The sequence below is a fragment of the Mercenaria mercenaria genome, chromosome 10, assembly GCF_021730395.1.
Source record: "Mercenaria mercenaria strain notata chromosome 10, MADL_Memer_1, whole genome shotgun sequence".
Classification (NCBI taxonomy): Eukaryota; Metazoa; Mollusca; class Bivalvia; order Venerida; family Veneridae; genus Mercenaria; species Mercenaria mercenaria.
This window is the reverse complement of record NC_069370.1, coordinates 925,126-940,660: the sequence shown is the minus strand read 5'-3', so window position 1 is coordinate 940,660 and position 15,535 is coordinate 925,126. Positions and strand designations below refer to the sequence as shown.

General features: G+C 34.5%; 1 protein-coding gene across 3 annotated transcripts in view; it reads left to right on the top strand.

Annotated features, from left to right (window-relative positions):
- Window positions 1-15,089, top strand: part of LOC123559947 (uncharacterized) — a 66,673-nt gene extending 51,584 nt beyond the window's left edge. For all 3 annotated transcript variants that reach the window (XM_045352118.2, XM_045352117.2, XM_045352119.2), the window contains 7 exons: window positions 640-765; window positions 1,815-1,950; window positions 4,013-4,830; window positions 8,065-8,324; window positions 10,238-10,378; window positions 10,997-11,096; window positions 11,515-15,089. In XM_045352118.2, coding sequence (XP_045208053.2) covers window positions 640-765; window positions 1,815-1,950; window positions 4,013-4,830; window positions 8,065-8,324; window positions 10,238-10,378; window positions 10,997-11,096; window positions 11,515-11,549 — 1,616 coding nt within the window. In that variant the 3' untranslated portion in view covers window positions 11,550-15,089. The remainder of the gene's footprint in view (window positions 1-639; window positions 766-1,814; window positions 1,951-4,012; window positions 4,831-8,064; window positions 8,325-10,237; window positions 10,379-10,996; window positions 11,097-11,514) is intronic.
- The last annotated feature ends 446 nt before the right edge of the window (window positions 15,090-15,535 follow it).

Below are 15,535 nucleotides of genomic sequence, written 5' to 3'. Positions count from 1 at the left end.
TGATGTTTTGTTTTGACATGTAAAGCATCTTTTAACGAGCCTTATTATACGGGGTTAGGGGTGGGGGTAGTTGGGGGGGACATATGGCTGAATTATATATTAAATTAAAGATGTTTCATCACTGTCATACGCATATATGTCATCCACAGAAATAGACAAATAAAATCGATAGTAGCGATATACAGATATTTTATTAGTTATTTGAACTTGTAAAACTATACTTGTCTTTAAGCCCAACATTTTGGCGGAAGCTCTGTTGTAATCACTCTGTCCGTCTATCTTTCCGTGCCCGGACACCTTGCTCTGCCCATAACTTTGTAACTTTGCGATTTTGTTTAAACTTGTCACAAGTGCTTTTCCCAGCATTGCAGAATACAGTGTATAGAATCCATTATCATTTGTTCAATGTCATTGTCAGGAGAGATCAAAAAGGGTTTTAGAATACTGCGCTATCTTGCTCGATTTTGTTGATCGGCGGTGTTTTTCTTTTAATCACGACATACTGGCAGATATTTGCAATAGTTTTGTTGAGGAAATATATTCTAGAGTAACCTTCATTCTCATTCCAACATTTTAAATTATAGCGATAATTGACAAAATGTATCAATTTAATTCTTCATAACTTGAACTTTTTTTCAGTTGAAGAAAAGCTGCTTGCACACAAAAGCTGCCAATGTTCAATGAGAGTTTGTGTTTCTTGTATGAGAAATGAATATCTGAACCCCATGTTGTGTCATTCTTGCGGACAAGTTGCATCAGTTATTGGTAAGATTTCCATTACTTGTATCACATTAAGTCAATTCTATTCACTATTAATGAACAAATGTACAAATGCATTCATTTATTTCCTGATATAATAATTGTTGCGCTACGTCTAGAATTGTCAAATATTTATTATTTACTAATGTCGTTATCTTGTCACACATTTCATGATCAATTAGTGCAGGTAGATGGTCCGTCGTCAATCGGTTCCCCTATGTGCCTAGTTTTACGTCTTCCCTGTTTAGAGGTAGTATCACCACAGACAAAATCCTAGATCTAAACATGATAAACGGTAGGCTATAATTAAGGAGAATACATTTTCTTTATCTCAGGCAGCTTGAAGACTTTACTTAAATTGTTACAGTGGAAATGGAAATGATTTTATAGAAATCTGAATGATTTCAGACGTAAAATATAATCAATCTAGAAGAAGATCCTTTCGAGACATGAATACTAGCAGAATCGGAAGTAATCTGCATTCGTTTAAAGATAACTTATGAAACAATGTATTTCAGAAATACAGGCAGGTGTTTTCAACGATGTCGCCTTTTATGTTTAGATTAATTTACGAGCAGTACATATATTTTCTTAATAATCACATAAAAAAGGCAACCGAGTCTTTGTTTAAGAACCAACATACGAGGAAAGATCTACCATTAAGTGCTGAACAGTCTGTGTATCTATCATAGACTGCCAATACAGACTAGTAACAGAGAGGACTTAATTTGTCTATAGAAGTTGCAATTATGATAGTGTTGAATATTCTATGGACACACACAAACGTATTCCAATGGAAATGATTATAAATTTTTGTCGGTGGTGTAATACTCAATTACCAAAAGGGCTGTTAAACTTATTAATGGTAAATATGTACGTCTGATAGCAACAATATCACACATTGCACAACACCTGTTTTGAAAACAATAAAGCCTTAAGCGCAAATTATGCTTTAGAGCTACTTCCGAAAATTTATTTATAATCGGCCTTTGTGCATATTTTAGTAAAACCATACACGTTTATGTGTAAATCCTTTTTTTTTCTCCTTTTTTTAGATAGTGCAAACTTGGGCGCTATACTAATAGCAGGGATCGACAAGGGCAATGCTGAGTTTTCAAAAGTGTGTTTGAAAGATATTGAAGATATTCGAGATGTTTTCATTTCGAAATTCCCTCTGGTGATTGGAATGAGGTATATTTGATTAATTTCTCGCTACTCATGGCAAAACCAACTGAATGACAGTTTAGTTTTTTTTTGTTATTACACTTTTATATAGTTTCTATAAAGGTCAGACTTTGTGACAGAGGGGCTACGAAATTAATTTATATTTGTTGGTTTTAACGTCGAACCGACACAGTTATAGGTCATATGGCGAGTTTCCAGCTTTGATGGTGGAGGAAGACCTCAGGTGCCTCTCCGTGCACTATTGCATCACGGGCGGGCGCCTGGGTAGAACCACCGACCTTCCGTAAGCCAGTTGGATGGCTTCCTCACGTGAAGTATTCAACGCCCCGGATGAGGCTTCAACCCACATCGATGAGGGGCAAGTAATTCGAAGCCAGAGACTTTAACCACTCGGCCACAGATGCCCCCTAAGCTATTTAAGGTATAAATCTAGTGCAGAGCATTATAAAATTGAGAAATATCGAAAAACTGTGAGAAAAAGAATTTTTTTTTTTGCAATGAAAGCTATTTTAAACCAGTAAGAATTTATTGCACTTGACTATTTTGTAGTTATCACACAAATAATTTAGCGGATAAAAACGATCACGACTTCTTCAGAAATAGTGATAGTAGCTATTACACGAAATTTGTGGATTTACAAAAAGTGTGTTAGGGTGTACACTTTGCTTCTACCTGTCAAAGCAGGTTCAAATCCTGGCTGCGACTGAAATATTTTTATTCACATCAGAGGCTCCGGAAGAAGGTCTTATATACTAGTAACATTCAGCATCGTATCATTTATAAAACGAAGCTAACTAGCAGGATACTGTTTGCGTAGTGTTACCGTATACTATATATCCTTGTCTGGTCAAAGTTCGTGGATACAAGAAACAACCATTTTATATCTGAAAAAATTAGCAAACAGCAACAAATGTATACTTACAATTAAATGTTTTTAAAATTATTTATATCCTTTTAAAAGACATGCAAAAAGCATCAAATATACCAGAAACCTAGAAATATGCAAAATAAAACATGCATGTCTTTTAGTCAACATACTTTCATTTTGGTGCAAGTTCGTGGATGACGTCATAAGTTTATGTGCTTACGCGATATTGTCAAAACCAAAACGAGGCTGTCAAGTTGAAATGTAAGCAAAGCCGACGAGATGATATTTAGGAAATCAAAATGTCATTCTATGGTATTTAAGGGGATTATGAGTTAGGGCCTGTTTCGTCGGGCCCTTAAGGGTGTTTCTCTTGTTGCTCTGTCTTCTGAAAAGGCATTGAGTACATACGTTTTTGGTTCTTAAGGTTTGCTTTTTATATATTTATACACGAGCATTTTTGTGTTTTACATGCCATGCCTTTTTGTTTCCATTACGTGTGTTAGAGATTCACCTGGAGGGGATTACTTTTATTTACACTGTCCCATGTCTTTGGAACATGGTGGGGGTAAGAGTGAGGTTGGGTGCGCACCATAAACCGGTTTAAGCTCCCCAGTGGTGTTTTTGCCACTGACCGTTCCAAGGCGGTGCCCAACTGTGTTCCTTTGTTTGTTCGTTTTGTCCTTGTGTGTTGACTTTGTGTGCGCGCGTGTGTGTATGCTTATTGTTCGTCTTGTCCTTATGTGTTGGCTTTGAGTGTGTGTGTGTGTGTGTTGTTCGTTTTGTCCTGATGTGTTAGCTTTGAGTGTGTGTGTGTGTGTGTGTGTGTGTGGTGCACGCGTTTGCGTGCTGGGGGGTTCGTTTTGAGGAGGCTGCGCTTTTGGTGCGTGGCATTCCCTGTTTGATATTTTTCTTTGTTTTTAGGGGCAATTTTGGATTAGTAGATACAAGGTATTTTTGCATGCTTGTGCTTTTATTGGTGTTCTTACCTGTTAAAACCTCTTATTTTGACTTTTTTTGGTGTTTGACAAAAGTTTGTATATACTTCCGGATTTACTGTTGATAAGTGCATACGTACGCCAAAGATTGAGTGTGACGTCATATGTGATAGGGAATCCACGAACTTACACTATCCACGAACTTAGGCTAGACAACGATATCATAAGTTTGAAGGAGTTTAAAATTATACATTTAATTTTCCAGAAAAGAGAATGTCAAAGTTTTAACAATGTTGCAACCATCGCCAACTGTAACTACCGGCCCTACGATTCCGAAGATTCATGCAGCTTTAGAGGAACTCAAGAATTCGCCTGTCCATACACTTTTTATCTATTTTTCTGGGCATTATATTGAAGAAAATGGATTTCTTGTGGGATATAAAAATGAATATCTCAAAAAAGAGGATTTAAAGCAAATGATTGAATGTTTTTCTGAAAAAGAAGTGAGGAACAAGCCAGTTACTAGTTCAGTGCGGTTCATTGTCGTATTAGATTGTTGTGCTGCGCCTGGGATAGCATCCGACAGTATGAATCTAAATGTAAACACCAGTGTAGTGCAGCTTAATGCTTGCAGGCCAAATGAAGAATCTTTCACAGTGCAAAACGGAAGTATTTTCAAGAGGTTTTTTGTTCAAGGATTGACCACGAAAGCTACAAAAGAACCCTGCTATATCCGACACATTAAACGTGAAAGAATTGATGCGAAGGTCCAAAGTCTGCAGTGTGAAACCTGTCCTATAAAAGGAGATGATTTTGTTACAGTTGAAAACCTTCATAGCTACATTCAGGGTCATCTTCAAGAATTTAGTCAAGTGAATGGCTCAAATAGCTGTACAGCGGTGATCCATGTGAAGAACATGAAAGCGGAGGACGCCATATTAGGTTATTTATGTGACTCAGAGGTCAGCATGCAATTTTTGTTGAGATATGAAAAGGCAAGAAAAGACGATTCGTGCAAGATCCCACATCAATTTTACAGCGACATGAGTCCATTGAAGACGCTGCTGTTTGATAAATATATGGGTATGTTTCATGTTATCCACTGATTTAACGGATAAAATATTATAATTTTAGCAAAACCTTGCAAAAACCTTACAAGTTCGTGTTATTGTCTTTCTGATACCAAGAAGCCTATCAGCTTTTATTTTGTGATAGTTTCGTTTATATCAATGTTTTGTCGGGTTTAATGTCATGCCGACAGAATTATTTGCCATATTGCACCTTAGCTGCCCCTTTGGGGATTACTTCAGACACGGGAGGGCATTTGTATAGACCCGTTGACCTTCCGTAAAACATCCTGTTCGGTTCCTTTCTTTAAAGAATTCTACACCAGAAGCTAGATTTCGAACCAACAGCAATGAGAGAAGTGTGACTCGAAGCCAGCGACGTGAACCACTCGACCACGGATACCCTGATACACGTATATTTGTTACTAAATCAGTGTATGAAGTATATCACAATTTATGTAGGGATAATACACGTTTTTTTGTGTATTAACGTCTGCAGAAGCCCGCGGGATTGTTTGTGACCGAGACCGAAGGTCGAGGTCACAAACATATCCCAAGGGCTTCTGCAGACGTTAATACACAAAACAAACGTGTATTGTTGCTATTCTTGCATAAAAATATATTTCACGACGATTTATGTATTGTTTTCATATGTGATGACTTGACGATTCCGGTACATTTTTTACTTACCATTCCAGCAGTTGTTCTTGGAAACGGTAAACATGTTTTAAATATCCGTATCCAGGGCCCGGAAATAACCAACACTATCAAAAGCACATCCTGAAGGTTTTTAAGCGATTTTTTTTATCTCTCATTATTACAAACATAAAATTACCAATAATTATTCATATCAGTTCACAATTTGGTGGACTCGATCACAGTTTCAAGAATAATAACTTTACATTCGAGTTATATTGAGTATGGACACGCCGTTGGAGTACGGATGAGTATTAACGTCCAAGCTGTTTATATAAATTCTTCCAGAAATTAGATAAAAACATACTGACTGATACTTATCAAAATCATAAATATAATACCTAAAAACAAAGAATCGCACGGGTAAACACGCGATTCTTTAAAATTCACGGTTGTCTACAAAATCTGAATTGACGCAGAGTTCTAAAAAGGGAGTAAACAAGGGAAGAAACGAGTACGAACAATTTTGGGGGCAGCGCATTTGGCGTTAGTTACTGATACAGTAAAACATTCTATGGTTTAGATTGCATCTTTAATGCTTCAAGAAGAGGTTTTTATGAAAGAAAAAAGACGCAGATACTGATGTTAATCTGCGCAGAATTACATATACGTCCCTGGGAAAGCATTTTAAAAATAAAAATCGGGTATTAGACATTTCTAACGTAAACGTAAATCGGAAACGGATTACTGAATCCGTAAATGTTATTTGCAAATAATGGTCTAAGGGAGATACTATTACATTACTATTGGATGAAATTGTCTCCTATAGACCACAAATTAGCCTAAAATTTTACGGATTCAGTATTCCGTTTCGTAATTACGTTTACGTTAGAAAGGTCTAATAACAGCACGTGAATTGCCTTGTTTGCACACGATTTTTCTCCCGTTAATACATGGGCGGATCCAGTGAAAATAGTAGTTTTTATGCAAGAATGTAGATATGTAAACTATTGATGTTTTTTGAAATATTTAAAATAATAACAATTTACAATGACTTTTTTCACAGTTACAGGTACTGCAGTATTTCAATAATGAAAAAACAACAAAACAATAAAAATAAGAATAATAAAAAAAACGATTCTGTGAGTGATATCCCCTTTCCTTTAAGACCTTGTTATTTTGAGGATGTGAACTCTTGTATGTAGCTTGCTCTATGCAATTGATTGTAAACGTGAGGGTCATCATAGGTCTTCCTACACAAACAAAACTGACCGTTTAGATAAAATTAAAAATGCGCACACTTCCAGATTTAGTGTTAAATAAACGTAGCCAGGACACTCCTAAAATATCCTAAAGAGTGTTGAATTATTTTTAAGAATCTACATCCTTCCAGTTGCGACGTCTGTTATTTTTAATGTGTGACAAAAATTGTCCAAATATTTAGTAAAGCAGTTTATAATGAACAAAATGTGGAAAACGAAGGTATTGGGTTAGTAAAAAGAATGTTTTAACTAAATATATAGTACTCAATGAGCATGCATTGATGAAATATTAAAATGCACTGTCCATTACCATATTTATGAAAGATCTATATACACATTTGTTTGTAATTGTAGCTTCGTTTGTACATGAAAACACAATGAGCGACTGGCATTTGTTAACCCACTCTTGAAAAGTATCAACCTCTACAAAACTTGAAGTTGTAGTAATAGTTTTAAGATCAAGAAAGTAGCTTTGAACAAAAGTAACATGATATTTTGTTACTCGAAGTGCGTGCGATTTGTATGTAATTGTATGTTATGTCTAACATATTTTATCATTGTTATGATTAAACGTTTTGACTAACTGCAGCAATTCCAAACAACACCCGACGAAACAAATATCAATTTTCAGTATATGTGTAAATGAAATCAAGCCAGTGTAAAATAAACACGATAAGACATCGATGAAAATTTCAAATCAATAACTCTTGCTGACCAAACAACACCAACCAAACAAATATCGACTTTCAATATATGGGTAGATGAAATCAAATCTATGTAAAATAAACACTTATATGAAATTTCAAATCAATAAATCTCGCTTATCATACACGTCGTTTATGTTATCATACACGTCGTTTATGATACTTTTTTCTCAGAACTATTAATGTTTCATTTGCCTTTAAATAGTTTAAAAAATAAAATAAATCATAAAAGCTAGCTAATACGACATTCCAGTTTTTTTTTAAATATATATTATTCTTTTGTCAAAACATCTGAAATCCTCCATATTATAAAGCTGCATAAAATACAATGTAATGATAACAACTGATTTGGAACTGAAGTGAACTTTTAATCTGATCTTTGTCTCCAGAATTATAAGGCATATATCTACGCCGGAGCTTAAAATTAAGAGCTAAAAAGAAAACATAACACTGAAATAACGTGATTTCTTTTATATAAGAAAACACTGAGACAACCCGGTTTTCTAAGTAGGATACAATAATAAAAATGGGCAGTCAAACACGTTTCGATTTCAAAGCATTATGGAAGTGAATCCATTTAATGAATTATACGGTTGTTTAAACACACTGGCTTCCATTTTTGTCGAAATATTTATTCGATATTTTCAGAGAAACTCAGCTCGGAGAAAATACAGCCAATTTTAAAGGCCGAGGATTTTAAAGACATTTGCTGCATTGAAATCGAACTCGGACCGAAAACTAAGCACAAACAAGAAATTAAGAGCATCGAACAGCTGAATTCTGCGTGGAATGCAAAAAGAGAATTGGTCGTATCTTTGCGAGATATTTCTAAGATACATCATGGCATGGTAGGGAGTTTCATGAGTGTAGAAGATGCCAGAAATTATCTCTTTAAGAGTTTTATGCCTGTAAGTATAATGGTGATTTTCAACAAGTACATGCTAAATTGTCCGAAAATGCGACCTGGTAAAGGGTGATATATTTTAAAATAACTATATTTGCAAATCGTTTTTCAAACTCAGGTATATAGAAGTTGCAATACATATTTAGATGCAGTTCATAAATCCCACATGTCCAATAGTTTCATAATGATATGATAGTTAAAGACAACTTGGAAAATCAATTATAGTCTCACTACTTTTCAGTCTTTGGTAATATTTTGAGTGTTTTCATATAACACTTTGTTTTTAAAATGTAGTTCTTTAATTGCCATAACTTGCATTATGAGAGGAATCGTTTAAAACAATGTAAATTGATCGTGATTTTATACATTTGATTTGTAAGTTATTGTTACATTATAGCATGTCAAAACGTGGCATTGATGACGAATAGTTAAATAAGTTTTTGTTTGTTAATTGATAATAACTATCAATTGGATTTGCAGGGAGCATTTCTTAAATTGATTAAAATTAAATTAATGTGTATTATTCGCCCTTCGGGATGTTATCGAAAAATATTAATTTCAACACGTGGAAAATTTACTGGTAAACGTAAAAAGTAACATTTGAAGATAAATATTTAAGACGGGGATTCTTATTTGACTTGGTAAATTATGAATCATCAAAGTATTGTTATTTCGTGGTCGTGCAGTTACATTAAATAGTTTATGGGAATATACATGAATATTTCATTTGAGAATGTGAACTTTATGCAATTGATTGTAAACATGAGGAAGAGACTAGAACCACTGGTCAGAATTACACCAAACTTGGCATTATGGCAAGATGCTTTCTCAATGTTTTTATTCATATGGTGCCGTTTGACCCTTTATGGGCCGCTCGAGCTTGAACTAGAAAAAACAAACTTAAAGTGACTTCTTCTCATGACCCACTTGATCTCTATCAAATTTGGTATGTAGCATTATTATAAGGTCTACTCCTGGTTCTGTTCAAATAGGGATAGAAGAGTATTATTTTACCAGCCAGAAACAAAAATCCACATTTTAGTTCAAGGTTCATGAGGAGTTATGTTGGTGGATGGCTCTTCGTCCACAAGATGCTTTCTCAATGTTTTTTATTTGTATGGTGCCGTTTGACCCTTTATGGGCCGCTAGAGCTAAACATTGAAACTGATTACAGTGTAACTATCTCATTGTCCAACGACGACGAGGGAAGTAATAAGGAATTATCATAATTATTTTGCGAATATCCCACCGGTGAGGATGAAACGTTATGTGAAAACCTCGGTCTGGCACCTTCATTTGTACCAATATACGTGTAACACATCAACTACTTTTAAATCCTTGCCTTCGTCTTACATTGTTCTAAAAGCTGTTTTACTCACCAGTTATATGGCGAAGGAACTGTTAGAATTAAAAAATACATGTTAAATTATTCAAGACATACATTGTGTCCTATTACTTTTTGAATTGGTTTAAACAATATCTTATTCAAACAAATGTGATTACAATACATTTTAACAAAAGCAAGGGATCGAGTAGTAAGCTAATAAGCTTTTTTAGAAACTCTTTCCCGAATTTTTAAACTAAATCACGGCGTATGTGTGGTTACATCAAGCATTTTAGGGCTTTTTAGGGTTGGTTAATTGTCCAATATTGATGGGTGTCAACAAAAGCGTAAATATAGAAGTTTATTTTCACTATAAAGTAATTTATATTAAACTTTTCTCCATTCCAAATATCCCCTGTCACAAGTATTGACCATGCAACATTAATACTTTATGCAATATCTATGGTAAGTCCTTCTAGAAAACCCATAAGATATATCGAGCAACACATTTTTAAAATCAGCTTATCACAAAAAAACGTAATAAGGTGAATATATATAGTGAAAGAGTTGCCTGAAATCTTTTTTACCAACAGATTGATAAACCAAACCTGACAGTAGTTATTTTAACTTATGAAGAATTAGAAAAAGTACTCGAGGACGGAAACTTCAGAAAGTATGGTGAATTCTTTGAAAAGCTCGAGACATTGAGGGAAACCATGGAGGAGCTGGATATTGTAAGTCATATTAAGTAAAATAGACCTGACAAGTTTATTTTACCCCAAGATACAACGTACATGGCGGCTATATTGTAGTCACGAATGTTCGTCCGTCTGACCGTTGGTCCGTCCGTATTCGTTTCATCTCCATATGTTTTAAGCCGCTGGGAAGAGTTTATCTAGACATGGGATTTTGTGTACATATCAAAACGCCAATAATATAAATGCAGCAGGATAAGACAGCGCTGTAGTTTGCAATATTTCTTAAAATTCAGACACTTTTTGCGAGTTGTTTCTTAATTAAGTTTGCATTGTTATTTGTGAACAGATACGTAGATACTGATACTGACAAAGCAATAGTTCAGACAGCTTTATAAAAAATTGTAGACTTTTCTAAACTGTATAAATAGAACGGTTTTGTGATTGTGTGAGGTCGAGTTTGCGTCTTAATACCTTTTCCGACACGGTTTTATCAAATTATATGCAAAACTAAGTGCAGAAGTGCGTTCAGAGGAAAAGGGTAAATGGTCACTGGCTGTGAGCAAAAAATATTATTATAGTATATTTCAAATTCATTATACTTTTCACAGTGTTCCTATGTTTATTTTAAAACGCTCTCTTTACGATTTTTGACAGGATATGCCTGAATTGCATATCATATTTCCCTGCACTGAAGATGACAATCGAATGCATCGACCAGATTTCGTCTGCTTCGAGCTAGTTTCCGATAGATCAGGTAATACATTTTGTATGCTTCATACACTACCAAAGGGCTAATCCGGCATTTCATATGGATGAGAAATTCAAAGAATTCAATTGATTGATTTTTCTTAAAAGTATATTATATGACTACTATTACTTTTCTTCATTTTAATATAAAAAACTTTGCGTATACATCTAGAGAGAAAAGATTTAGTACCCTTACTATGCGGTGCATGCCATTTATATCGTCAGGGTAAAATGAGGGAAATGGCTATTTCTTTTTCTCCTGTAATGTGTATTCCTAAAGTTTGAACAGAATCTGCTACAACATAAATATCATTCCATTCCATATCATTTATAAAATGTCGCATGTACATGTTACATTACAGCTATGAATTGTGATTTACATATTACTTTTAATTAACATTTATTTCTGGTTCTTGTGTTTTTAGAGGACAAACAACCTCAGAAAGAGCTAGACGACTAGTAACAGAACGAAATATAGTACATTTTTGAAATGACACGAACTATTTGGACACAGGAATATGCCTTTATAAATGAACAGGAATTCACTGTGCATTTTGATTGACCGTGATGAAGCAGAAGAAGGATTTATCAAACGAAACGGAATCTGTGAAAAAAGAGAAATAACCAGTATTTTAAGGTCTATTTTACTTTCTGCATATTGGATACAGTATGTGATAACATTTTCGACACTGTTTAGTAAATGCAGTATTGTTTTAATTCTTTGATTCTAAACTATCAGTTAGATGTTTCACTCATTCAGTCTTTTCAAATAATTACTTATCTTTGCCCATTAAAACAGTACATATTTTGTGGTTACAGACCGCCTGGCCATTCTGCCGAAGTTTGTCCGCGCAGTCTGGTCAGGATCAATGCTGTTCGCTAATGGTTTCTCTAATTACAATAGTCTTTGAAAGCGAACAGCATGGATCCTGATCAGACTGCGCAGGCTGGTCTGGATCCATGCTGGTCGCAAAGCCACTATGTTGGTTTTCTCATGGTGCGGCTCATATTATGTATTTTCTGCATGTAATATTTATAAATTTTCATTTTTTTTTCTAATAATTGATATAACCTTTGCAATCGTTTACAGGAGATTTGTGTTTTAGATTTCCTTTTAATCAATTTGTTGAAGATACTCCTATTACATTGAATTATGTAAATAATGTAGTTGGAGTAACCAACTAGAAATTTTAAATTGAAACATTTTAAAAGATATAAGTCTGAAATTTAAAAAGTAAAATAAAATTATAGCATATCGTGTACAAGGGAACATACTATATTCATGAGTTGTTTACAAGGAAATTGTTTGAGATGTATATGTAGGCAGGTGTATTATTAATTCAATATTTGGATTTTGCTGTTACTGCAAGAAATGTTGCAAAGTCTGCAAATAGAGCTTTAGGTATGTTAATTGCCAAAACTAAAGCATTTGGATTTATACTGCATTTTACAAAAATGTACGAGGCCACGTTTGTACCAATAATGATATATGCATCTTATGTATGGGATGTGATACGTTTCCTTACATCGCTGCAGTACTAAATACAGCAGCTAGGTATTTCTTAAATATTATTAGGTTATTTAACATTGTTTTGTACAATACGGAGATATATTTGGACGAGTACCCAGTTGAGAAAACCATATTGTATGAGCCGCTAGGCGAGTCCAATATGATTTTCCCAGCTGGGTACGAGGCCAAATATATCTCGTTTTGTACAGTTCAGTGTTAAATAAGCTTTTTATTCTATATCTATTTCATATTAGTTTAAATTAAAAATGATTCACTGAATATTGTATTTCTGCCTTCCTCATTTCAAGACGCATAATCTAACTCTGCACATATAGCGCCTACTTCACCCGTTTTACATTCGGAAATTTTTTACGCGTTTCGGATTATATCGTATGTTTAACATGGGACTTTTTGAACCGTCCAAATACGGAAAAAATACAGTTTTTTTGTACGCACGTGCGTCCAGTAAGGAATATATATTGTACGGTCACGTGTTGCAAATGAACGTTCACGATTGGATAGATAAAATAGATATACAATAAGTGTAGATACACTGCTAATGCTGCAATGTTTGGTGATATATGTTAAACACTAGTATTTTATAATAATTGTTACAATCAGTAACGTTGAAAACATGACGTCATAACAACGACGTCAAAACGTATAATAATTGTTAGAAATTTGTGCTAGCAAACTGGTGGAGACTTAGTACATGTAGATTTAATCAGTTATGGTTGAATAAGAAAGTATTTGTTTGGTCAAACAGAATTTCAAATAATAGATGTAAGACCTGGAATTATACAGTATGTCAAAAGTGCAAGCAGTATGGTTTGTGATATATTGTTTATATTACATCACCATTTCATAAAGTTGATGTATTAAGTAACATGCTACCTAGAATTCTTGATGATTATGTACAAGACTGGGGTAGGGATGTTGCAAGAAATGGAACAGGAAGAAACAAGCTTAGATTATATAAAACATTTAAGCTAACTTTTGATGCTGAACAGCATATACAGTTGTCATGACTAGATCATGCAGAGGTACTTTGGCTAAGTTAAGAATTGGCACAACTCCTAGGGGAGTATTGAGCTCTGACGATATAATGATCTACGGGCGGAGGGACGAACTTGTTTTTACTGTAAAAAAATCTGTAAAACATGTTTATTACAGAGTCCATTACGTAGGTCGAAAGGAATTCAAATTGGAATAAAAATTCACAAACCCACTTTACTCCATTACACTCCGCTTCTTTAGACATTTCGGTTCAATCCACTTCACTCATTCGATGTGTCACTCAGTAACTCTCTCCATTCTTCTACACTCAACTGGACATCCCGGTCACAGTTAAAGGTCATTCAATAAATTTCTCATTACTTCCACCACGTCATCCTATGCCTGGTTGTATCTGTGAATAAAGAATTTAAGCATGGTACAGTTAAAGGCTGAAGCTAAGCATATAAGATAAGAATTAAATAATTGCTCACAAGTGTACGTTTTTTTTCCGGGGAATTGGAGGGCGGTAGGAAGGTGCACTTAAAACTGCCCTTCTCAATCCGTTTGTCCTGTCAGTCCGAATCTGTGTTGTGCATATCTCAAAAAGTATTTGACCAAGTGTCATCAAACCTTAAAGAGTTGTTATTTACATGTGAAGTACATCTGATGTTTTAATATGGATTTCAGTCACACAGCCAGACAAGAGTTACGGTCCTTGATTTAGTCAATATTATGCATACTAGGGCATACAAGTTTATATCACATAATTCACGAAACAACGGACATTGACAGAAAGTAGGGGCACAAGTGTCCTATGGACACATACCTAGTTCAGATTTTTAACGTTGCTTCATCTTGATTTATAATGTCAGTTTTCGCTACAGTTGTGTTTAGTCTTTTAACTTGGTATATGATTTATATTTATCATGTTAAGCTGTTCTTTGATGAATGTATACCACTACATTTAATACGTTTTATTTGATTCCAAGGGCTGAACGCATTGTGTAATATTAGGCTATTTCTAAGTATTATGCATTAGTAAAATTTGGAAGTTGATTTTATTTTGAATTATATAAAATCAATTTAAAGTTTTAATTCTGTAACAGATATAAGAACATCTAGTTTCTTATATTTCTTCTCAGAAAGGTTTGCGTGATTATTGTTTGTTTGTTTGTTTTGGATTTAACGCCGTTTTTCAACAGTATTTCAGTCAGGTAACGGCGGGTAGTAAACGTAACCAGTGTACCAGTACAAACCTGTTCTCCACAAGTAACTGCCAACTTCCCAACATGAATCAGAGTCGGAGGACGAATGATTTGGGACGCAATATCTTTATCAAATCGTCATGGAGAACATACGGCCCGCCCGGGGATTGAACTTGCGCGACCCTATTGAGCTAAACGGGCGGGTGCGTGATTATTGTATGTATATATGTTACTGTTTTTATGTTTGTATTCATGCAGAGTGAGACTATAATAAACATATCTTATTTTATACCCGAATTGTTCAGCGTATTAAAAACGGATGATTGAGTTTCCATGTTAATACAATTCATAGGATGCATCTTTTTAAAAAAAAATTAGCAATATTAATTTGGCATACAAACCATACTTCTACACTTGGAAAAGTTAATAATACGGTAACGGTACTTGAATAGATTTAAAAGACAATGATATTTACCTGTGAATATACTTTCACAACAATGCAGCAACACAGGAAGCTACTTAGATAATTAGCAAGAGCTAAAATATTCCCAGAAAACGTCACATACAATAGATTTGACCTTCGTTAGCAGATCACCAAATCTACAACCCAAAGAACATGGAACATGCATTTTGCCATAGGCCAACAAAAAACAATACACATCACCAGCCAGTAACAAAAACAAAAGTTTTTTACAGCCTAACTCGTACGTGTTGTGCGTTTATTTGACCTGGCTT